Source organism: Leguminivora glycinivorella, chromosome 15 (assembly GCF_023078275.1).
Source record: "Leguminivora glycinivorella isolate SPB_JAAS2020 chromosome 15, LegGlyc_1.1, whole genome shotgun sequence".
Lineage (NCBI taxonomy): Eukaryota > Metazoa > Arthropoda > Insecta > Lepidoptera > Tortricidae > Leguminivora > Leguminivora glycinivorella.
Window position 1 is genome coordinate 6,268,704 of NC_062985.1, and position 25,687 is coordinate 6,294,390.

The 25,687-nt window shown below is 43.7% G+C and overlaps 1 protein-coding gene across 1 annotated transcript in view; it reads right to left on the minus strand.

The window, feature by feature from the left end:
- LOC125234179 (unconventional myosin-IXa-like) overlaps positions 1 to 25,687 on the minus strand; it is a 73,212-nt gene that overhangs the window by 38,207 nt on the left and 9,318 nt on the right. The window contains 20 exon segments of the mRNA XM_048140386.1: positions 2,683 to 2,822; positions 3,315 to 3,427; positions 4,390 to 4,561; positions 4,872 to 4,994; positions 5,603 to 5,646; positions 5,649 to 5,682; positions 6,280 to 6,371; positions 7,242 to 7,425; positions 7,785 to 7,956; positions 8,362 to 8,609; positions 9,066 to 9,260; positions 10,083 to 10,262; positions 10,696 to 10,743; positions 18,744 to 18,854; positions 19,228 to 19,376; positions 19,746 to 19,881; positions 20,664 to 20,910; positions 21,545 to 21,684; positions 22,028 to 22,208; positions 23,229 to 24,142. Of these exon segments, the coding sequence (XP_047996343.1) occupies positions 2,683 to 2,822; positions 3,315 to 3,427; positions 4,390 to 4,561; positions 4,872 to 4,994; positions 5,603 to 5,646; positions 5,649 to 5,682; positions 6,280 to 6,371; positions 7,242 to 7,425; positions 7,785 to 7,956; positions 8,362 to 8,609; positions 9,066 to 9,260; positions 10,083 to 10,262; positions 10,696 to 10,743; positions 18,744 to 18,854; positions 19,228 to 19,376; positions 19,746 to 19,881; positions 20,664 to 20,910; positions 21,545 to 21,684; positions 22,028 to 22,208; positions 23,229 to 24,142 (3,623 nt within the window).

A 25,687-nucleotide genomic window follows, 5' to 3' on the forward strand; every position in this document is an offset into this window, starting at 1 on the left:
ATCCTAACTTTTCAGAAGATAACGAGTTTAGAATACACACCGATGCGTCAGGGATAGCGATAGGCTGCGTTTTATCAAACGGAGATGGTTTACCTGTTGCTTACGCCAGTAGACCCCTGAACAAAGCGGAGAAAAATTATCCCACCATTGAGAAAGAGCTTTTAGCTATTTTGTGGGGAATAAAATATTTCAGACCTTATTTATTTGGACGACGTTTCAGAGTAATTACGGATCATAGGCCGTTAGTCTATTTATTTAACATGAAGGATCCCTCCAGCCGCCTAACCAAGTTCAAATTGTATTTACAGGAGTACGATTTTGTGGTAGAGTATTTGAAAGGTAAAGATAATGTGGCTGCAGACGCATTATCAAGGGTTGAGATAACTAGTGAACAGCTGAAAGACATGAGTGAAAGAGTTATGTTCGTAACAACACGTGGGCAAAAGAAGCGAATGGAAGAGAAAGAAAGGCAAAAAAATGCCGGCACTACGGATTTCCAAAACGGTTGGATTGATCACCCAAACGTGGCCGAAATTCTAAAAAAACCTAACAATTCAACACAATTAAGTTTTAATTCAGAAGAGTATCGCAAGTGTGCGAAAATGAATGATTGTATTTATAGCAGAAACAATACGTTTGTATATACACCCTCATTGTCACTTATTAGCGTTGCACCAGTATCCCTATCATGTATGAAACGAGCTTTCTTCATGAGGGAATTGGAAGCTTTCTGCAATATTATAAACATTAACGAAATATGCGTTATTAAAAACAAAGACAATGAAAAGATTATCAAAGAGCTAGCTCAACATATAAAAAATATAAGTAAGTGGTCCGGGCCACGACTATGTATTATAAAGGGTGCAAAAGAAGTAAAGAATAAAGATGACAGGCGAGTCATCATGAATGATTTTCATATCTTACCCACTAGCGGACACGCGGGTATGCGTAGGATGACGAATAATATAAAACGTCACTACTACTGGCCAAGCATGGAAAATGACATAAAAGCTTTTGTAAAAAAATGCGATAAATGCCAAAAGCAAAAATTCCATAAACACATAAAAGAACCGATGTCTATTACTACCACAGCCACATCGGCATGTGAAAAAGTGTATCTAGATCTAGTTGGCCCTTTAACTAAAGATAACAACGGGTATAGTTACATATTGACGATACAGTGCGAGCTCACTAAGTACGTATGGGCTTACCCATTACCCAATAAAGAGACCGAAACGGTCGCGCGAGCATTCGTTGAAGGTTTTATTTTACATTACGGCATCCCGCGCGAGATAGCAACAGACCGAGGTTCTGAATTTATTTCTTCAACTATGCGAAATACGTGTAAATTGTTAAAAATAAATCAGATACAATCCACGGCATATCACCATGAGAGTCTCGGTTCTTTGGAGAACTCTCATAAGGCCCTGGGAGCTTTCCTCAGAATCCAGACGGATAACCAGGCTCACGAATGGAGCAACTGGCTTCAATTCTGGTGCTTCAGTTATAACACGACTATGCATTCTGAAACTAAGTATACTCCCTTCGAATTAGTATTCGGAAAACTTTGTAATTTACCAACTAATATAACTAATAATAATATAGATCCTGTGTATAACTTCGATGATTATCCGATAGCTTTAAGGTATAGATTGCAAAAGGCTCAGGAAGACGCCAGAAATAATTTAATTATGTCAAAGCAGTTAAGAAAAGAAAGATATGATAAAACATGTAATCCAATTAAGTATAAAATAGGCGATTTATTATTAGTGAAAAAAGAAGGACGTGAAAAAATGGACCCAGTGTATTTAGGTCCATACTCTGTTATTGAAGACATGGATGTTAATGTAAAAGTTTCTATAGGAAATAAACAAAATGTAATCCATAAAAATAGAACTATTCCTTATTTTATGTAACGAGTTATGCTAGTAATAAGTTAGTCATAATCATTGACTCATCGGTGCACCAGGTGTGCGTCACATTTCATTATATTATTGTTATCGTAACCTAAGAGAGTAATCACCTCACCATAACTATGAGCGTGTCGTATACAATAACACATAAAAGTGATTGACCTGTATTTTTATTGTAGGTTAATTTGAAAGTTTGTTAAACATGATTTTTTTGTGTAATATTTTTTTTTCTTTTCTAAAAAAAAAAAAAAAAAAAAATAGGGGGAAGGTGTGATGTGTAAGCATACCTAATTAGATTAAGTAGGCTAGATGCTTTATATATGGAAACTGTATTACTCATAATGATCAGCTTATTCTATCTGTATTCTAATCGACATTACATATTGATGCCTTGGAGAGTCAACATGTGTTTCATTTATTAAACTCTACTACATCCCTACCGAATAGAACATGCACCAATAGCTTCGACCAATACAGAACAGAGATCAATAAAAAAGCTAATAGGTGGAAGAAATATAACAAGACGAGAAATCGAATACCTACTTAGTACCTAAATTTAAACGGTCAATCATATCAATGCGCGGTCGCGGGTATCTTACGATACTTAGCGAAGGGAGGTGTGTTTACTTGACACACGTGTGCTTTGCGGCTGTGACGGTTCCGGCGCGGGCTGTCGCGTCTACGTCCCACCAATGGACGGGCAGACATGTGGTCGTCACAACGGGACGAGTCAGTAAGGTTTGTGTGTACTGTGTGCGTGTGGGCTCACCGTTGGGCGTGGCGTGCGGGCGCGCGCGCGCGGGGTCGCGGCGCACGGGCGGCAGCGACAGCAGCGCGCGCGGCGAGCCCGGCGGCGGCTCCAGCGTCGTGCTCGACAGGCTGCGCTGGTACACCGCCGGCGAACCTCTTCTGGGAGACAACCACCGATGTCAACATATCGTGTACTTTATCACGCTTCTCGTCATTGGGCTGACGCGATGCAAGATAGATTTATCAAGATTTTGGAAGACAAATAAGATTGATTTACTTTACACGTTAGAAATTTCAAGTCAATGCTCGAGTTCTATTTAGCGTTTAATTTAGCGAGAATAAAATGTATAGTTGTTATTAAGTTGTAATTTCGAGTGTATAAAATAAAACCCGAGGAGTTTGTATTGATTATTTTTATAGAGTGCCGTGCATTGCCGGCGTTCCCGTAAACAAATATCAGACTTTATCTGGGTTTATCTTCCAGCGTTATGAACGATGTTCGTATACAAAACGACGCCGTGGGAAGTAAGCGCCATCGATAATAAGGTCCCTTTACCCAGATAGCATCACGTATTTGAATGAGGTTCTTCAGTAAGATGAATTCGATGGGCTGGAAAATGAAATAGACTGTATAAAGTTTGAATAAGTTACCTGGACCCGCTTCTGTTGGTGTCGGAGCTATCCGCCGGGCTCCAGTCGCCAGCGTGCCTCAAGTACTCTTCGCTACTGCTCGCTATTGATTCCGCTAGTTCTCTCTCTCGTATCTAGAGAAAAAGATAAAAATTGTGCAGAGCGTATTTTATGGATAGGCCAATTAGCTTTGCCGCCCCATTACGTATTATTCATATTCATACTAATATTATAAATGAGAAAGTGTGTGTGTCTGTTTGTTTGTCCATCTTTCACAGCAAAACGGAGAGACGAATTAACGTGATTTTTTAAATGGATATAGTTGGAGGGATGGAGAGTGACACAAAGCTACAATAGGGATGATAGAGTAAACTGCACAACTGCACTGTAAGAGCACTGATTATTGTATATTTTGCCCAAATCGTATTAGTGACCACTCTTATGCAAGTATTAATCTTCTTGTAAAAAACACTTACACGCTTGGCGTAATCTTCATAATGTATGATACGTCCGTAACTCCTCAAAGATATGTGCACCATTTCGAATATCAAATAAACGAACGAGGCTACTATAAAAGGCCGACCGTCAAGAAGTGACGTTGCGTGCACTCGTCAACACTAATCCGCGGCCACTGCAGCACTACGTAAATGTCTAATCTAATTTATGCAAGGGTGTACTGGTTACGAATTACGATTCCTTGCAGCGGAGATTGAGTAAAACTATGTAATAATCTTAGTTGTTAAAATGCAACAACGTTATCATATTAAATTATATTTGTGAAATAATATAAAAATATGTGTCTTTCTCACTACATACACGCTCACAGTTGTATTTTTCCAAAAGGGGTAGGTAGAGCACATGAAACTGCTCAAGTTTCAATTACGGGGTTGAAAAAAAAAACGAAATTGTGCTTTTGCAGATTGCCAGTCGTCGCCCACGCCACAATGGACGCCACTTATTGGGTATAAAATACTAACACTTTTTTTTTAACTAAAACACACTTGTGTGCGACTTGTGCAAGACGCTTTTACCCAGAGGTTTAACTATTTATAACTAACTAAAAATAATAAATTATTCATAATGAATTAACACTAACCTTATTCTTTTCGGCCATAAGATAGTTCTGGTCTATCCTAAGCCAGAGCAGCTCGTTGGCCAGGTCCTCGGGAGTAATCTTGTTAGGCGGGATCACCCCCTGCGGGTACTTGTTCGCGGTCACGCTCCAGCTCTCGTCTGGAGACGACTCGTTCGCTTCCGACTGGTTTACACTGCAAGTCAAATCAACCATAAAGTCATAAACATAGATATTTTGCAGTCAGGCGCCAGTGACGAGATTCTATTGTTGTTTTGTGGGTGCGTTTTCTGACGTGCTGACTAGATTTATCGACTGTTTTAGGGTTGTGACTCAATTGCGTAGTTGGTTCCTTACAAGTCAATTATCCAGTAAAATTTGTTTACGCATTCTGATCTTTACAGTTCACAGCAAATAATATACTTGTATATACGTAGAATTCATCGGCGAGAAGTTATGGTTGACTATGACACTAATGTTTGAATACTTGAGATTGTTGATCTTACCTAGAATTACTTTGTTTTAACGGCTGTTCTGTGATATTCTGCGTTTTGGAGACTCGTCGCTTGCCATATGTTACTTGCGTGGTAGTCGCATCTGTGATTAGGATTTCGCGCTTTTTCTCCAAACTGTAGACCCAAAATTAAAAATCTTGTAAACAATACAATACAATACAAATCCACTTTATTGCACAACCTCAGAAATGTACATAGAAACACACACATTACAATAAATTTAAGTAGTTAACATTTTATTTCAAGTTCAAATAAAAAAAAGGTGTTCCTTTATGCTTACGATAATATCGTTACCGTTATCGTTATCTCTATCGCGACAGAGACAGACAGCGTTTCCATCAGCGTTTAGAGTCAACGATTGTTATTTCGGCTAATATGCCGCCTGTCTGTCATTCTTTCAACTTTTACCCTACAACGGTAAGCAAAACACAAATTTACCTACTGTTGAATTACAGTCTAAGCCGATAAACACATGCTGAGTGGAATCCTTTTTGGAACAATTTATTAATTGTCATAACTGCAATAATTGTACAAAGTATGCTGTTGTTTCAAATAAATAATTTTCATTTCATTCATTCATTTCATTTCATAAAGTTGGTTTATCCGTTTCTATCACACCAATACGTCCGAAAGGGACAAACGAACTTCATCGGCTTGATAACTTTAGTGACCGTTTATGAATAAGAGGGTAAATTTTTATCTCATATTTAAACATGAGTTACCTGGGAATAGGCAGAGACTGCGTCACTCGTAGTTTTTCTCTCGTTCCTTCCTCTCCGCCTCTTCCTGTATTAGCCGGTTCCTAAAACGCAACAGACCACGTGAGACATATTTTAGTGGCAAGGTTTATGAATTCGTACAAAGTTTTAGAGCCGTCGGTCGTAAATGCCGATGCTCATTCACTAGTACATATTTGTAGTATGGCTCATACATATTTAGGTTCGTAGTTAGGTGAAGCTCATTGGTAAAACATACACTTATACCTAATCGAAATTTGAAATGAGGACCATTTTAGAAATTATGTCAATCACAATCAAAAATTATGATAATAATATATTAGCGTACTTTTCGTATCTATCAATTGTTATTGTACACTAAACATTACAATAACAGATTATACACACAGTGTCAGGTCGGGCGCCAACATTTCATGGCAGTGTAAGCCAATTTAGCCAATACAGAAGCGACAAACACCGTCAAAATACTGGCAGGTGTAGTGCACCTGTGGCGAACAGGTATCGCGCTGATAACGTCAATGTATGATGATTATATGAATTTTAAAACTAAGTTCAGTCCACATGGTCCAACCATCACTGCGAAAAGTGTAGTCAGGGTGAAGAGCCATTACCTAAGACTTTACATTTTGCATAAAGCTAAGGTTGAGATATGCAATACTTACAATTGTAAATCAATAATATTCCTAATTTGGTCGATGCTTTGCCGTTTGCTGAAGCCGTCGGTCTCACACGCGAGCGCCGCTTTTCGGTCATGCTGTCAACACATGGATCACGACGGTGTATATACAGATATATGCAATACGATCAAACGACTTCACTTTCGTATGAATTTCGTTTATGATTAGTTACAGTCATTTTAGATGGCGTTATGAGGTGAAAATTTAGTCACAAGTCTCACAGGTCGATTTACTAACATTAACATTCATGAATGAATGTAATAAGTACATAAGTACATGCGTACAAATGTATTAATTTTATGTAAAAGTAGGCGACATTTAATTAACATTTTTTTTAATTTATGTAGTTTTAGTAAATCGGCCTGAACATACCAAAAATTGCATCTTTTACTGTTTACGAGTATAAAAGGATTCACCAATGCTGAATTGAATTGGCTAACATCGATATCACTGGTTTAAGTTATAAGGGATCATATTAAAGAACATTTATGAAAATTCATATCAAACTGTTAAAACATCTTATTTACAATACATCTCAAACTCGTATATACGAACAAACATTCTGCACACTCGTAATCGTTCAATATGGCCTGACGAATTCCCACTTTAATCATCATATGAACACTATGATATTTTTTATGTCGTTTGTCGCTGTGGATAACATCGCTCCTAACAAACTGAGGTCGTACGGTCAAGTATCACGCGTGAGAAAAATCTAGACCACTATTCGTTTACATGATAGCTAAGTGGAAACCCGTCTGGACTCGCAGCATGCCCTCTAATTTGACATATGAAATCAGTTGCTCTGAGGCAGCACATGTCTCGTAAACAAACTATTTATTACGTTCAGCGACATTTATTTCAAATGTCAAGCTAGGGAGCACTATCTTTTAGTACATACTAGTAGACATATTTGGCAGGCATTCCACCTCACACAGCACACATACCTCTATGGTGGGCGCGGGCAGCCTCCTGCGCTCGGGCAGACGGCGCCGCAGCAGGTAGCCGCGCGCGGCGGCCTGGAAGGCGAGCACGGCGCCGCGCAGGCGCACGTACCAGCGCCGCACGAGGCTGCCGCGGATGAACGCTTGCACTTTCGTCGCCGCTTCGTGTCGCGATTGCAGCCATTGTCTGGAAGGAAATTGTGTGTTAAAGATATACAGTTGTGATGATAAAATCTGTCAATAATCGTGGCACATGCTCTGGTGTGGTGGAAAACTACAACATCAGGTAACTTAGCTAGGCACCAGGCATCTGCATACGCATCCGAGGTAAAAAGCGACGGCCACGCCGCTTTACACGTTAAATATCTTCAACCGTCGCAGCAAACTTTAACGTAAACATGCCTCTGTCAAAAAAACGCGCGCGCTGCGGCGCCGAGGCCGGCCTGCATTAACCGTTTGCCACGCTAGGACCTTTCCCTTGATGTGCTCTGTTTGGACTGTGAACTGACTGCAATATACCGTAGGAATATAATAATGTTCATGTACCTGCAGGCGCCCTGGATGAGCAGGCTGGCGCGGCGCAGCGCCAGGAAGCGGTGGCGCTCCAGCACGGCGCGAAACCAGCGCTGAATGGTGATGATGGACGCCATGATCTGCTGGTGCAGCTTGTACTCCAGCTTCGTCTGCTCACTTTCTCGCATAAAGATCTTCGTCGCACCTGTGTCACAAAATTTTCTGTTAGTGAATTTATTTTATTTAGAGGTATTTGAACGATTAATTGAGGACCTATATTGAACAGCTGACTAAGGGCCGCCCGCCATCTTGCCGAGCAAATTGACTCGGGTGTGGCAAACGTGCGCGCACGAGCACGGACGAGTTGCACGCGAGGCAGGTACCATCATAAACAATAACGCAGAAAAACCCAAAAAGTAACAGACCAAGGTGTGTCTCATTTCACAAAGCTACAAGTAGAAGTTTTTTTACATGTGGCTTTGTAACATGAGCCATTTGGTCTCTTACTTTTTATAAATCATCAATTAGCTCAGATTCTCACACGTCATTTAATGGTATATAATAAGCGCATCCATAAGCGCATGTATATGTGAAGCTGAAAACAACTTACCGAGCTGATAATTATCCCTATCTAAGTTCAACTTGGCCAGAAAATGCCGGACGTCGATCTGCGAGCTTAGCAGCCCCTTCGGCAGCAATATTCGATACAGCTGTATGAACTCCTCGTAGGTGAGCCGGACGTTGTATCCGGCCTGCCGGATCCGGACCGTCTCCAGCATGCCGGTGTACCGCAGCTGACGCTGGACGGTTTCCTCGTCGAACACGTTCGGGACTTTGTCGCTGTTGGACTTTATGCATCTGTGGGATACACGATTACACATTAGGTGAATGATCATATTTCAAAGATAATTTAAACTTTAAGATGTGGTTTTTGGAATAATTTAAGAGGTATTAGTTTTATCTAGTAAGAACAAATCGTTAGGCTCATTAAGCCCAATCAACGAAATTAATTCGAGGCAATTTAATCCAATAAGATATTTTTGACAGGAGTATTTCGAATAATTTATCATGGCGACCCTGCCAACTAATATAATCTGTAGGTATTCTTCAGGTACACGACTGATGCTGCCCTAATTATGTGATCTTTTCTATGTTGAATTATCCGGAGTCATATTAGTTCCAACGGACACAGCTAGCATTAACGTTGGCATTGAGATTACGTATTTTGGTGACAATCAGTGAAACTCCTTTACGCACGTCGCCAATAAAAGACCCGACGTCGGAACGTTGGAATGGTCTCTGCGGATCCCTTACCTGATGAAGAAAGGGTTAGCCTGGTTGAGCGTCTCCATGAGCGCGGCCAGCGAGTGCTGGAACTGCGCGGCCACGGTGAGCGGCTGCTTCCTCTTGCCGGCGAGCGCGGCGGTGCGGCCGGCGACGGTCTTGACGGACTGCAGGTTCTTGAGACCCTTCTTGGCGCGCTCGCGCGGCCTGAACGACTTGTATTTCCTGCAACGCTATACCGATTCAGGACGGGCGTCGGAGTAGGGGCGCATGCATACAGGCAGTGTCGAATATACATTGAAAGTCAGTGAGGAATAAATGTGTTCTTAAAATTGTTGAGATTAATGCCGGGAGGCAAATAAGTGCCGTAAAGAATACCAGCATAACTTGACAAATTTTTACTTCGTTTACAAAAAGGATTTTGTGAAAATCACCTTTTTAAGATTTTTCCGAAAACACTAACAACATTGAGTTGTGTTATAGCAGTTATAGGCTTTCCTTTAGGTTCACTAAATTTTAGATAAGCTATAATTTTTAGAACACATTTATATAGCTTAATAATGCCCAAAATTTGTTTACACAAATCCGCTGTAACCCTGGATAGAGACGAGTTATCACAATGACACAAAATGCACAGAAAATTAAAACCCATAGCCGACACCGGAAAACAAGAGCAAGTGTAGATCCCCCAACCAATAGCTGCGAATTCATCAAACAAGATCGTCAAATCGAATGGACAACAGTAAAAAGTTTGTCTTAAAATCTTAAAAGTAATACGACGTTCTATTCTAAGATAATAAGATATAAAAGTACTACGGTACTACAGAGGCTTTGCCAAAAAAAAGAGTAATAAATCTATTCATGCGGCAAGCAAAATTTTAAAGAAATGACTGATCAAGTGATCATGAATGTGTAAGGATTGTAAATTAAAGAAACGGAAACGCGATCGTGTTCGTCGCTCGGCCGCCGGACGTTTGTTTGATGAACGCTGAAGTGCGAGACAGACAGAGAGCGGGCAACGGGCATATAGTCGGACACCGCACGTACATCACGATCTGGCTGGCGCGCTGCATGACGTCGGTGTCGTCAAACGTGCGCTCGTCCCGCTCGCGCTCGAGGCGGCGCGTGCGGGTCTCGGCGAGCCTGTAATGTTTTGTCCCTTTCCCCCCGACTCGAGGCGGCTCGGCGCGCCGCTCCGGCCGCGTGACGGCGCTCGCGCGGGGCGTTCTGCGCGCAAGGACGGTGGGAAAGGAAATGACGATTACAAAATTAATGAAACAGAAAATCTATACAAATTAAAATCTGATAAAGTGTGAGTAGTATTGCTTCGCGCATGCATTACTGGTGCCGTTAAGAGTGAATATATGCGCAGGATCTACGTGTGGTGATTATGATACTGGAAAGTCGTTCCGGATGGACGTTGGAGCGTCAGGCTGTGTTTAAAGCGTCGATATTCAAAATGATTCTGCGTAGAAGCGTTAAGCTGACGCAATTATTATTTCTCGGGATAAAATATCTACTAAAACCGCTACTATCTATCTAAACACAGCCTCTAGATAAAGATAAAAGGGGTGACTAAGTTTACCGGAGGTAAAAACGACGTCCATGCGTTTAGAGTGCACATAGAACAAATATAAGCATGCGTAGGTCGGTCACTTACGCAATGCGGTTGATTGCGAGATTGATTGACGACACTGTCGCCAGTTGGCTGAACAAGACACATATCATTACGTCACAATATTGCTGAAGCTTACAATACTTATGTAATTACACGATATATTCGGGAACATTTATATTTGTCGGGATTTTGACATGCTTATAACATAACACTTTAAATGGGGAGCGAGCGTATAAATCTAAATCGATCGTTGGGGTTAGCTGTCAGTTAAAATGTTAACATGTTACACATTAATAAGTAGCAAGTTAGTTTGGATGTTTGATGCTTCTGTAGGCACTGGTAGCACCGCGAACTAGTAAACTATGAGCTATCGGCTATAAAAACGAACAAAAGATAATCACTCCCAAAAGAGACACGGCGATGTTTATAGCTACTCGCCCAGCGGTGAGCTATTATTAATATCGCCGTGTCTCTTTTATTTACACGGGTGTGATTATCTTTTGTTCGTTTTTATAGCCGATAGCTCATAGCTTACTAGCTCGCGGTGGGACTAGTGCCGTAACCTCATAAAATTATAATCCTTCGGTTTTACGTTGATCTCACAATAATTATACTTCAGGAAGAAAGTGACCCTATGTGTGGTTCTTGCTTGGACATACAATGGCGGCTCTTCATGTATACCACCGAGAACAACTTTTCCGTGTATTACCTAATACTTTAATAACTTTAATTTTTATTCGTAATATCAACAATTTGAAAGCAGTAAAACCGAAGGTCTATAAAGGCTAGGGAGTAGGGAGGGTATCTACCAGTGGCGGAGAGTCACACGAATGAAAGCAAGCCGATTTTCACTCTTATACCCCTCGAGTTCCAGCAAAGATCAAACACATGTATCCGAGTACCACACGTTTTGACTGTATGAAAACCTTGTATGAAAAAACTGCTGATATCCATCAGCATCAGCAGTAGGGGGTAGGTGGATGAGATCGAGGGCCAAGACCAGAGTGCCTCTGCTAACAATTAGCTAGACAGCGTATTCTTAAGGAGGACTTTAAGTTTATCCCCTGCCTTCCTTTGATAACGTTCGGTTGTCTATAGGTATCAGATAAATATTCTAGTGTTAATTCAGGCCCCCAAATCTTTCGCTGCGTCCTGCTCCATCTTAAAAAGATATTGACAGATGGTCTGCTCTCTTAAGCCCAATCTATGTATTTGTATGTTGGAAATAAGAATAATTATGATTTTTTATTTCGTAACACCTACTCTTTTTGATTAATATGTTTTTCCGCTACCCAAAGGTTGTCTGGTAGAGATCGCTCTTTAGCTGTAAGATCGCCTGTTTGCCTCTATTTATAATATAATAATTTTACCTTCCAATAAAATTGTTATTATTTTGCCTGGTATATCCGAGGTCTTTATAGAGAGTACGTCGTAGACGTCGCATCGGACCGGTAGATGGCGCCATCGTTCGTTGTAAGTCGCTCCGGCGTCACACCGCCGCGATGTTGGTAGTCCCGTTTTTCCCCACCTGCAACACAAGGCTCCCCGCGCCCCGACCCGCCACCAGCCACCCTCATTGTTGAGGAGAAGTGCCGACGGTATATTAAGCCTACCAGGAAGGCATCACTCAGACCTCGGATATACCAGGCAAAATAATAACAATTTTATTGGAAGGTAAAATTATTATATTATTTGTGCCGTTTGTATATCCGAGGTCTTTATAGAGACCTGTTTATTATCTCCTGGTGGCGAGTCAGCTGGCGCGCAAGCCTTTGGTAGCCCTATTGGCATAGCATAGAAGAATAAGTGAATCAGTTGTTGAACCGATTTGACAGATGTATCAGTCGAAATAGCCTTCGATCCGCGAATATCTCGGTGCCAGAAACGCCTAAAGAGATTTTCGTGATGACGTTTAGCTTTAGTCAGCGAATAGTTAGAGAAATGACATTATTATACATCGCAGATCAAAACCAAAAAAGATGTAGGCGAGGCTGACGTGAACAAGATACAAAAACCTTAGATACACTATTATTATTAACAGACACGTTATTTTATCAGGTTATAAACCCAATTTCAGACACAGAGTGTGGAAATTAACTGTCAAAGTAGTGTAACTATCTGTACTGTAGCAGGGTAACGTAATTGATACTGCTTTTGTCAACCCTTCGTAAAAATTATCTAAATCAATATTAGCTTTGATATGACTATTTAAAGTCCAACGTCTTACGTCCATATCAAACACAGAAAAAGGTCATCACTCACGCGCACGCGCCCAAGGGCTATTTGTTACAATACTGGTATTTTCGATCAGACTATTTCGCGTCAAGCGAGCGCGGTTGCAAGCGAGACTCCTGAACTCTGAACTCTTTTTAGTGAGGGCATTTGAGGATACCGATCGCTCGGTAAAACTAGCCTAGAAGATGAAAAGTACGAGCGCTGTCGATTGCTACTACACTGGACGGAGGTATCAGTCGATTTCTTCAAGTCAGTCATTGACTCTTAGGGTAATCCATTACCTAATCCAAAACCCGATGCGACGGATTTCTACTTCGTGCAATGAAGGTCGACAGAGTAGACTGAGAGGTGGAGACGTCCGTGTCGCATCGCTGGTGGTTGCTGAACACGTCGTGGTAGCAGGTCAAGGGGTGAATTAAAACACCGCCACACATGCGCGCTTTAAGAGCGTAGGCGGAGCGCAATAATGGCGGTGCACCGCACAAACGCTGGCGTTGCGCCCAGTGGGCGCTAGCGGGAACTAACGAGCGCTGATTGCGAGCGCAACGCGCGCGGGACGCGAGCGGAATGCACGCGCATTCAGCGCGCTGATAGCGTAGCGTTAGCGCTATGTGTGGCGGAGGCTTAATACGTACCGTTGTACGACGTAATGCAGGGCTCTCGCAGACGAAGAGGTACGATGACGGGCGAAGCAGAAGAAGGCGAGGTCACCGAAGGTCACTTACTTGGCTCCCAGGGGGTGCATACTGACCTCGTACGACAGTCTGTTGGAGTCAGCAGTTACTGTCGTAGTTACTCGTAACAGAAGAGATGTAATCCTGCCATCGTACAGCATAACATAACATACAACCGAACTGTGCATAGCATATAGTGCTATGCGAACCTTAATCCGGCTGCACGTCACTTCAGTCGCTAGCGCCACCGCCTGTTGAAGATTATTTTCCATCGGAAGAGCTTTACTTCGTACAATGTTCCGATTATTGAAGGTCTTATCGGGCTGCAGATGCAAGCAAAACAGGGGCGATTGGCCTACAGCTATCGGCAGCTGTACGAGGTAATGCTGGAAACTGCAGCGGTGCAACCTTCCTCTGTAGACTACGAAAGTTGTGAAATTGATGAAATCAGGTTCAACGATCGAATCAAGCACTATATTAATTCAGTATAGTCGAGCCAGATGATAACTACTGAAGTCCTCCTGAGTTCCTGGCCCCTTTCGCTTTGAGCTGGAATCTCAAGTTCACTAAGGCGAAGCGGGTTTATTTTTCCCAATTTGTTTATTAGAGGCTCGGCGAATAAGTTAATCTCTCGAATGGACAGGGGGCGCCACAAGCCTCCGGGAAATCGTCGTGTACTTGGAACCCCCGCGGCCAGATTACCGATCGGTTTTGGTGTCCACCCGGTAAACAGACGCACGCTCAGGATGCAGGACGCTGGCTCGAATTCAGATCTGGACAGTCTGAAAGAGATTTTTTTTTTTTAATTCCGCAAACCTTTACGATGTCTTTGACCTACACAATGAGCGATGTACAGGAATCACAGGGTCGTCTCGCGAGGCGCCTCTCCGATTAGATAGCTCGCGAACATCGTCAGGACACCCTCGCAGCAGTTCGGCTCCTCGTCCGGTTATTGACGTCTTACCTCGTTCCACTATGGGTGTCCAAACCACGTTAGGACGTAGCATCTTTAGAATTTATCTGTTCTCACTTCGGCGACGGAGGAGTCCTTGGTCAAAATAGAGTGTAAATACTGTCGTACTTCACGGGAACTGGAAAGAGAAGAGTGGATACCATAGTGTACGGGATGTCAGCTGATAGCGGCGCCCGGCGTCACATTGGAGGGTAGTATCAGCCTGGTCAGCAGCGATACCGTAGCAGACGGAGCCTGGATAGTCGTGGTCGTAGCACCATTGTAGGGGAAGACAGTGTTCGCGGTGAGCGTGACATCTTAGGCGCGACGGGCGTTATCAGCGTGGCGGCTAGCAGCACCAAGGGCCCACATCAGCAATCTTACCAGCTTGTCACTGCAGCAGACGCTGTTATGTTCGGCGGTGAGATTGAGACGGCCGTCGTCAGCTCGAAAGGCGTCTCGATGCCCTGTCGCGTCACGCAGTATCGTGCTCAGTGGCCCTCTCGAGGTCGCCGCCGTCAGCGCGGGAGGCACCGGCGCCAGCGTGGCAGTCAGCTACATCGGTGAACAGCATCAACAGAGTTCGCGGCGTCGTCACGGCAAACGCGGCAGGAAAATTAGCGACGCCTTCGCGGCAGCCGCAGTATTGCGCTCGGTGGCGCGATGAAGGTCGCCGCGTCTGCAATCTTACCTCGTGCGATCGAGGCGACATCAAGGCGCTAGCATCAGCGTGTCGGCCGTCGACACCGGTGGAAAACTTCAAGTAGCTTGCGGCGTTGTCACGGCAGACGCAGCAGAAGGATTGCGACGCCTGTGCAGCGGTTAACAGTATTACGCTCCGCATCACCACTGAAGCGCCAGCATAAGCGTGGCGCCCAGCAATACTGGTGGACAGCTTCAGCAGGATCGCGGCGTTGTCATGGCAGATGAGCTGCATCACCATCGAGGCGCCAGCATAAGCGTGGCGGCCAGCGATACTGGTGGACAGCTACAGCAGGTGGACAGTCAGCAGGATCGCGGCGTTCAGCAGGATCGCGGCGTTGTCACGGCAGACGAACGCTCTGCATCACCATCGAGGCGCCAGCATAAGCGTGGCGGCCAGCGATATTGGTGGACAGCTTCAGCAGGCTCGCGGCGTTGTCAAGGCAGACGCACGCTCTGCATCACCATCGAGGCGCCAGCATAAGCGTGGCGGCCAGCGATACTGGTGGACAGCTTCAGCAGGATCGCGGCGTTGTCACGGCAGACGAACGCTCTGCATCACCATCGAGGCGCCAGCATAAGCGTGGCGGCCAGCGATACTGGTGGACAGCTTCAGCAGGATCGCGGCGTTGTCACGGCAGACGAACGCTCTGCATCACCATCGAGGCGCCAGCATAAGCGTGGCGGCCAGCGATACTGGTGGACAGCTTCAGCAGGATCGCGGCGTTATCACGGCAGACGAACGCTCTGCATCACCATCGAGGCGCCAGCATAAGCGTGGCGGACAGCGATACTGGTGGACAGCTTCAGCAGGATCGCGGCGTTGTCACGGCAGACGAACGCTCTGCATCACCATCGAGGCGCCAGCATAAGCGTGGCGGACAGCGATACTGGTGGACAGCTTCAGCAGGATCGCGGCGTTGTCACGGCAGACGAACGCTCTGCATCACCATCGAGGCGCCAGCATAAGCGTGGCGGCCAGCGATACTGGTGGACAGCTTCAGTAGGATCGCGGCGTTGTCACGGCAGATGAGCGCGCTGCATTACCATCGAGGCGCCAGCATAAGCGTGGCGGCCAGCGATACTGGTGGACAGCTTCAGTAGGATCGCGGCGTTGTCACGGCAGATGAGCGCGCTGCATCACCATCGAGGCGCCAGCATAAGCGTGGCGGCCAGCGATACTGGTGGACAGCTTCAGTAGGATCGCGGCGTTGTCACGGCAGATGAGCGCGCTGCATCACCATCGAGGCGCCAGCATAAGCGTGGCGGCCAGCGATATTGGTGGACAGCTTCAGCAGGCTCGCGGCGTTGTGGCGGGGGCAGAAGGTGGCCGCGCTGGTAGCCTGCGTATTGACGACTGATCACTAACGGCGCGGCGCTCGCGTCGGGGCAGCAGCAGACATACTTACAGCGTCGCACGCGGCGCCTATGCGGCGGCCACAACGTTGTTCGGCGGCACCGCAGAGATGGCCATCGTTAACGAGGAGGCAACTTCTACGCAACCTCGGCGGCGCCGACGCGGCGGACAACACTGCCGCGGTCAGCGGCGCTATCGCAGCGCTACAGTAAGTTTCGGCGCCGACACGTGGCTTGGGGCCTCCGCACCGAATCGGAAACCGAACATGTTCTTTCTAAATTAATATGAATCTGCTCACCCATTCGTCGGAGAAATTCAAACCTCCTCGGAGCGCGGTATTCCTCCACCGCGCCCGCCGCCGCCGCCGCCGCCGCAGCCCGCAGGTCGCGCAGCAAGCGGTCGCGAAGCACGTGGTCCCCGGAGCACGTGGTCCCCGGCGGAGCAACTTACCTACGTTACCGCTTATATTCTAGCGCGAAACTTTTAATACGCGGATAACACTTCCTACTTTAGTCTCGGAAATGCGAATAGTTTAAAGAGAAAACTGATTAACGGTAACGATTTTTGCAGCATGGAACTTTCTTACAAAAAAGTGGGTAGAATCATAAAGCACCGCTCGTTCATTTCTATAGTGAGAACCTCGAAAGACGAATAATGATCGCTAGCGAGGCATAATATATCTCATTATTCAAGACGAACGAGCGTAAATTAAAAGGGAAGAAAGAATTGACGGATGAAATTGAAAAATTTCATAATTCCGAAACGTTATAAGCCACTTTTTTAAATAAAAACACGAATAACTCTGGTTTGACCAGAAATAACAAGGAAATAGAAACTAAAAGATTAATTTCGAGACACCATGCTGTAAAAATGTTCGAACGGAATACGCGACAACCGGTCACTTCGGCGTTCGACGAAACGATGAGGGTGGCTGGTGGCGGGTCGGGGCGCGGGGAGCCTTGTGTTGCAGGTGGGGAAAAACGGGACTACCAACATCGCGGCGGTGTGACGCCGGAGCGACTTACAACGAACGATGGCGCCATCTACCGGTCCGATGCGACGTCTACGACGTACTCTCTATAAAGACCTCGGATATACAAACGGCACAAATAATAATCATTTGTTTTGTCTCCACTGTATCTCAGTGGCGGCTGGTGAAAATTTCTGCTAGGCAACATTGAGCATAAAGAAACCTACCTTAACATTAGATACTTTACTAGTAATCAATTTTAGGCAAGCTGTTGGGAATCAGTTTGTATGGACCAGCTACTGCTGCTGTATCTTTTGCTGAGGTGTGCCAATAAAGAGTATTCTATCTATCTATACAACAAGGGGTAAATCCGGCCCTGGTTCTGAAAGCTGGTTCGGCTAGTTTTTAGGAATAGTCCTGCCACTGTTCCCACTAAACTCACCCGAGAAGGTCAGAGGAGGCGAGCGAGCCGCGCATCCGCGACTCTCGCCTGTGCTTGCCTGCCTCTACACCCGTGAGGTTGCTTCTGCAAGTACGTACGATGCGTCAGTAAAATAACATTAAACCTGATTGTGAATAGTAATTAATATTTTTAGTTTTCAACGGCATTTAAGGCCGAAGTTAACTATGGACCCGAATGAACTACTTTCATACGCTTTTTATTGTATTCTAATATATAAGTTAAGTCTAGACTATAAGTGTAGTCTAGACAGTAAAATTTATCAGGTTTTCAGTTATTTTAGTTACACGTCGTATACCGTAGCACGCAAGATCTTTAAATTATAACGCCACTGAACGCGACACTCACGGCTCTTCGAATTATCACGTAACGTAATGTCGAGTTACTGAAGCTTTAGGCGTTTTCACGCTGCCAATGTTGACCTCAATACGTGTAAGGTACAAACACGTACGCTCATATTGTTATCATAGCCAGCGGGGCTATCATGCTTGCACTTTTGTCACTTATCAAGGTGAATAAGACATTTGTCACTCTCACACTGACTAAAATTGCCAAAACGTGACGGATGCTTTATCCGCGTAGATAAATGATAAAATTGCAAGCATCATAGTCCTGCTGGTCTCTCTATATCGCGCCAGTACGGAAGAGCGATCTAGAGAGAGGCAGCTACGATAAGGATATTGTCGTAAGCGGTAGTGACGTCACCACAAGGTGCAGGGATGGTTAGCGTAGGTACTGACCCTAGGAAGGTGTCGTTGGGTGAATGCACGGAGCCGCGCTGCGCTCTGGTGGCGCCGTCCACACGGAGGCCGCGGTGCCTGCGGCCCGCTTCCAAGAACGCGAAGTAACCTCTGTAATACATTACATACTTATGAGCTACTTGTCGACAAATTATCTAATCGTTTCTGTTAATTACACTAAATAATGAAAACACTGCTATCTTTTATAATATTCATCGGCAGATCCACTTTACAAAGTGTTACTTCGCCAACACACTCGAAATAAATAACTTTATTAATGAAAACAAAAGTGCAAATATCAAATTATCTATGCCATAGATAATTCGATATTTGCACTTTTGTTTAGATTCTATGGCAAGTCAACTCTTCTGACCAAAATGTAGACGGAAGTTTATTTTTGGAACATGAATTTGTCACATGCCAAGACTTGTTTATAAACTGAAATATAGATTCCAAAAAAAACGAGTAATAATTAATAACAAACCTGAAGAACGCTCGCACTATGGCCCATCGGAATACAGCGACCGGGTCCACACCGACCAGCTCTCTCACGAACGCTAACGAAGAGTTCTTAAGAACGCTCACGATGTCTTGCCGCATTAGATCTAAGTTCTTCTCGCGCATTGCTGTCACCTGCAATTATTTATGCTTTAGTATCGAAAGAAAATTCATTTTTATCATTGATTCACCAGTCTTCCAAATAAAATTTGGCCCATACAAACATACAGTCAGCAACAAAGCTATGAATACAGCCAAGTGCCGATGCCGAATATACACGACCCTAATGAACAGACAGTAAAATTCTGTATTCATATTTTCAACACTTTGACAGTATTTATAGCTTTAAAATAAATTTAAAAATGGAAGTGAAAGTTCATAGCTTTGTTGCTGACTGTACATAAAACGAATGAAAAGCACAACAAGCGTGTTTGTTACCCCAACCTCTGAGAGATTTTCGACATTATCGATTAGTATAAGGTCCAGGATTGCAGTAAAAGTTACCTGGTATTTAACTCTGCCGGCGTAATGCCTCACTACGAACGCCGGTTCCCGCCGTTGCGGCTTCTCGTAGAACGGGTTGTCTTCGTGCACGGAGTTGAACTTTTGTAGCAGTGTGTCATTTGTTGCCCACGGGAAACTGAAAATGGTAATTAAACATCGTTTTGATCAATATCTCTAGAATTCAACTAGAAGACAACTAAGTAAATAATTCTAGAAGACAACTAAGTAAATAATTGAATTGAACCGTTTAATGACGAACTCGAGACCAATCTTTGCAATTTTTTTCTATCGAGCCGATTTCATTAAATCGTGTATCGAATACGGCTATATCCCTTGAAATATATATATTGGGGACATATATATTGGGGACACCTTACACAGATCAACTTAGCCCCAAACTAAGCAAAGCTTGTACTATGGGTGCTAAGCGACGACATACATACTTAAATAGATAAATACATACTTATATACATAGAAAACATCCATGACTCAGGAACAAATATCTGTGTTCATCACACTAATAAATGCCCTTACCGGGATTCGAACCCCGGACCGCGGCTTAGCAGGCAGGGTCACTACCGACTGAGCCAGACCGGTCGTCGTATAATGAATAATAACATATAATTTACTTGCCTTACTAAAACTAATAGTTTGTCTTAAAAACCTGCGCAAGTATCATCAACTAGCTTTTGCCCGCAGCTTCGCTCGCGTTAGAAAGAGACAAAAAGTAGCCTATGTCACTCTCCATCCCTTCAACTATCTCCACCTAAAAAAATCACGTCGATTCGACGCTCCGTTTTGCCGTGAAAGACAGACAAACAAACAGACACACACACTTTCCCATTTATAATATTAGTATGGATTTTGCGCAATTGGGTGTTGTCAGCCCCTTCAACTTGTAGGTAAATGTATACTCACTTGCACTGGTCGTCCAGCACGCACAGCAGGCCGCCGGGCTTGCCCTCGATGAGCTGCAGACAGCCGGTGTTGTCCGAGAAGCCGATGTCGGTCCAGCGGATGCCCTCGCGCCGGTACTCCTCCTGCTCGTACTTGAACACGTGCTGGTTGAAGTAGTACTGCAGGTGCTCGTTCGCGTAGTTGATGCACAGCTGCTCGAAGCTGTTGCTGGGGCCGAAGTCTTCGAAACCGAATATGTCTAGGACGCCTGGAATTTTAAGTTACTTGGTTAGTGATGTTCGAATCAAAAAACATATTTTGAAACAGTTAGATGATAGATAAACACAAAATTAAAATTCGCGACATAGTGGACCGATTTTCATGAAACATGGCTATGAACACTCCCGACTAACTCAGCTTTCAAACAAAATAACTTAATCTAAATCGGTTCATCCGTTCGGGAGCTACGATGCCACAGACAGACGCACACACAGACAGCAGATAAACAGACAGACAAACAGACATACACGTCAAACTTATAACACCCCATCGTTTTTGCGTCGTGGGTTAATAAAATACAACACATTGATACCAATCAGAATACAAAATCAAATAAGATAAAGAAGAACTGTCTAGAGCTTTCTTCTGGAGGGCCCTAAAAAAGGATCGTACCAGTTCTTAATGGGTCAGCAACACACAAGTAGCAACTCTGGGTTGTCACTGTTGTCAGCGACCAGGCGGCCCGTATGCTTGTTTGTTATGATTGTGGTTTTTAAATACGTCTGACGTCTTTTTCTGGCAAACGAAGAAGATGATGATGGAGTTTTTAAAGGAAAACTTCGTGGAACGATAATAATATTAATTTTCACTTAGCCCGTGAAGTGCCGTGACATGTTACGTACCGATACTGTGTCCCTGGTGTTCCCGAAGCGTGTCCTTTTTCGAGAGCAACGCGTGGTTGACCTGCATAACGATCCAGTCGAATAATGCTCCGTAAAGGCATTTGGCCATGGCATCGCGGGTCGCTATAGCTTCTCCCATTCTGGAACGAAACAATGATTTTTGAGTATACAGAACGTTAAATGCCTCGGACCGCGTAGAAAATGATCCAATGATGAATGAGCCAATTAAGGACATGATGTACTTATGTAAAAACGTATCTTTAAAAGATTTTTAATAGCGATTTTGTCTAACTAACGGCTACCGGGGTCAGTATTGCCATATCAGTTTAGGGAACTGAGTAAATGACGAGCGTCTAGCCACTGACATAAAGAGTCATGCGAGCGACTTTCCTTGCGTTGCTTTGACACGCAGCGGCAACGCAATCAGCGACGTCGTCGGCTTCAGTCGTCGTTCAACAGTGGAACCTCGGAGTGTGATCGTACCTGTAGTTGATGACAAGCGTCTCGCCCGAAGCGCGAGCACGCTTGGACGTGAGAGCGGCGAGCAACGTCTCTTGCTTGACACGCAGCAATGATGATATGAGTGAAACCACCTCGGGATTACGCACACCCACTGCTTCGTCGTGGTGATATGATTTGCGTTGAGGTTGAAACTCCACATTGCCTGAAAAAAAAACGACCATCATTTGTTGTGTATGATTTGCAGTTCGGTGGTCATTAGAATATAGAACTATCCTCCAGGCCATTTGAATCTCATTGACACTTTCCCAGCCTAATCAGTGTCCCAATACCAGTTCCTGGTACAGCCAATAATAATAATATAATATATTTGAGACTCATGGGAGTTTCATAGTTAAAATTCACATACATACTGGAATCTTTTTAACATATATCGCCAGCTTAGCAGTAGGAAGGCTTCTCAAACGGATTAAATTGGCTCGCGTCTTATCCGCGACCTTCAAGAAAGAGATCTGTTTTAACGGAAGAATTACGACTTGCATTCAAGAAATAAATCACTTTAAATAATGGGTAGAACACAAATTTGCTGACCTCTTTTCTATTCTGATTTTAGTTTCACTGAAGCGTATTATCTCAGCGATGTGATAAAAATAGCTTGTTTGTTATTATGTACCATGTAAACACCTTGAGGTGACTTTGAACTAAATATTTAGTTTAATTTCTCCTTTATAATTCCAAATGACGTAGTTCTTTTTAAAAGAATATGTAATAAGCTTTGGAATTCAATATTAATTTATATATAAACACTTATTTAGTAATTTAACATTAAATAATTAACTAATGTAATTACTTTTATTAAATCATTAAATGAGAAATCAAGGTTCAATAAACTAAATCGTGTGTATAATGATACTTTGAACTCATTGCAGATATTTATCATTGTTAAGTATTTACGAGTAAACGATTATCGAAGGAGTTATCTATGTTATCTCAAAGATATACAAAACACGCGTGGATAAAGAAAAATTAAATCCATCATGATAATTTAGATTAACAGAAAATAATAAGTAATCGGAATTTCAGCATCTTTTGTAAGAATACTTTTGGCGCAATAGTGAGCATTAAGTAATAAAAATACATACAGACATAAAAATCGACTGTTGAATTTATAATCCTTAGCTTTGTCATACTAGTCATTGACTTGGAAACAAAACCATAAACATACCTAGAAGGAGAACAGCAGACAGGACGGCAAAAAGTCTTCGCTGCTTGTCCATGGTGAAGCCGACCATCTCCATGGACTGCTTGAGGCGCGAGAACTCGTACTGCTCGTCGACGCCCGGCACCACGCTGCAGCCCGTGCGCGACAGGTAGTGGTACTTGTCCACGCTGAGCAAGTGCAGCTGCTCCCTCTCCTGCTCAGAAGCACCCGCCAACAAGTAGTAAAACACATGATAGTTCCGCTCGTTGCGACCCTGGCTGCATATCCTCGACTTCTCCAGCAGATACTTCTGTACAACGGCTCCGTGGACCATGCCATTCTCCTTGTAATTAACTTGGATGAACTTCCCGAAACGACTGGAGTTGTTATTGTGGGCAGTTTTCGCGTTTCCGAACGCCTCTAGCACCGGCCCCGCGCTTAGTATCGTCTGCTCGACGCCGCTGCCGTGCGAGCCCTTCTGACTGAGCGCCGTCAAATGATGAAGCAGGAAATTCGTACTCTCCGTCTTCCCGGAACCACTTTCGCCACTGATCACTATACACTGGTTGTTCCTCTCGCGGACCATATGATGGTAAGCTGCGTCGGCGACCGCGAAAATGTGCGGCGGAAGACTGGACCCTATCCTTTTATTCTGGTATAGCTTCACATACTTCGGATTGTAGATAGGATAGAATTTGAATGGATTCAGAGCTATTAATATAGAGCCGACGTATGTGTAAATGTATCCGGCCGCAAATCTCGCTCTCAAGTTATCCAATAGCGTCTGTTCATTTAGTTCCGGTAGCTGGCATAGGTCTGGATATTCGCGGTCTTTCGGCTGATACAGAAACCTCTGGAAGTAGTCTTTTATTAGCTGCGGGTCGACCGAAAAGTTCTCCATCCACGGTTCGTCTGGTATTTTCTCACGGAGATAGAACCTAAAAATAGATATAGAAAATATTAGTTAACTCAGTTGAGTGATCAATGATCATGAAAGGCCGATATATCGATTTTATTTACTTATGAGTCATGTGAGCAGGATGAAATCTAAACATTTGTGTTGCAGAATATTTTTAGTCGTTTAGCGGCGACTTTCAGTCGCGGGCGCTCGGGCAGGAAGGAATACGCGTTATCGGTGCGGGGCAGGATACATGCGTCACCGCCTGACATTAAATTATCCTCAAATCACTGTTCGACTTTTCCTTTAAAACCCTGCGCGACTTTAAACGACCGCTTAATTATTAGGCTTCATTAAGATGCTCCTGCACATCGAGACCATATACAGAGATTAATTACTATAATTAGCATGTATGAATCATACCTAGACATTGTCGACATTGCTCCGGTATAAATAGTGTCGCGGCGACAAAGCGATTAAACAAACAGATACATAAACAAAACTGTAGTTATGCAAAAGCGTGTAAGCAAGGTCTCTCGAACACACGCACTTGCGCGGTAATTGTTGCGGGCCATGATCGAGCGCCGCTCCGGCACCACTGCAATTACAGCGCGTTAATGGGGAAAATGTTCATATTTTACTAACTTCACAACAAATACCTATTAAACATGGTATTATTTGTAATGGAATTTATTATTCCTTACTCCTCTCCGTACTGCGTACGCGATCGTGCGAGTACGTTGTATTTGTAAATAAACGCTTGCGTATCTATGAGTAGACTAATACTAATAATCAATGAATAGGATCGAATGTCACGTTGAGAAGGATGGCATAATGAAAAGCCCGTTATCCATACTAATATTATAAATGGGAAAGTGTGTGTGTCTGTTTGTTTGTCCGTCCTTCACGGCAAAACGGAGCGACGAATTGACGTGATTTTTTAGGTGGAGATAGTTGAAGGGATGGAGAGTGACATAGGCTACTTTATTTCTCTTTCTAACGCGAGCGAAGCCGCGGGCAAAAGCTAGTATCTTATAAAGGACGTTTCCAGTAGTTACTACCGAATAGTAATATTCTGAAGTGTTTATTGTCTTAAAATACTACATAATCTGTCGTTACAAAAATATAGTTTAATCGTGAATGGCTTAGGTTGATAGCAAAATAAATAACGTAAGCGTCTTTATAATAACGTGGGAAAATTTATTCATGACCTCTAAGCATTTCGTTGGTCCACGAGTAAGTAACAATTAGGTTGCCTACTAAATACGTTCCTCTCATGGCTCAATTAGTTTTAAGACAACAACCATGATGAGTTGATGACTAATATAGCGCCAACATTCCGAGTTGATCCCCATGTGACGACAATTTCGGGAAATAATACGCCAATCCCAGACGTGACTCATATAAAGTTGCATCTTCACTCCTTTCATAAGTATCAGATTAATCAATAATCAGATAAGTAAATAAAGATGTAGGATAAACTTGATCTTTGCCCAACAGTGGGACAATGTAGTAGGATAATAATACAAATATGACTGAGTCACATGGGCCGCAATTACCTTTCTAGTGTCATTACTTGTTTGCA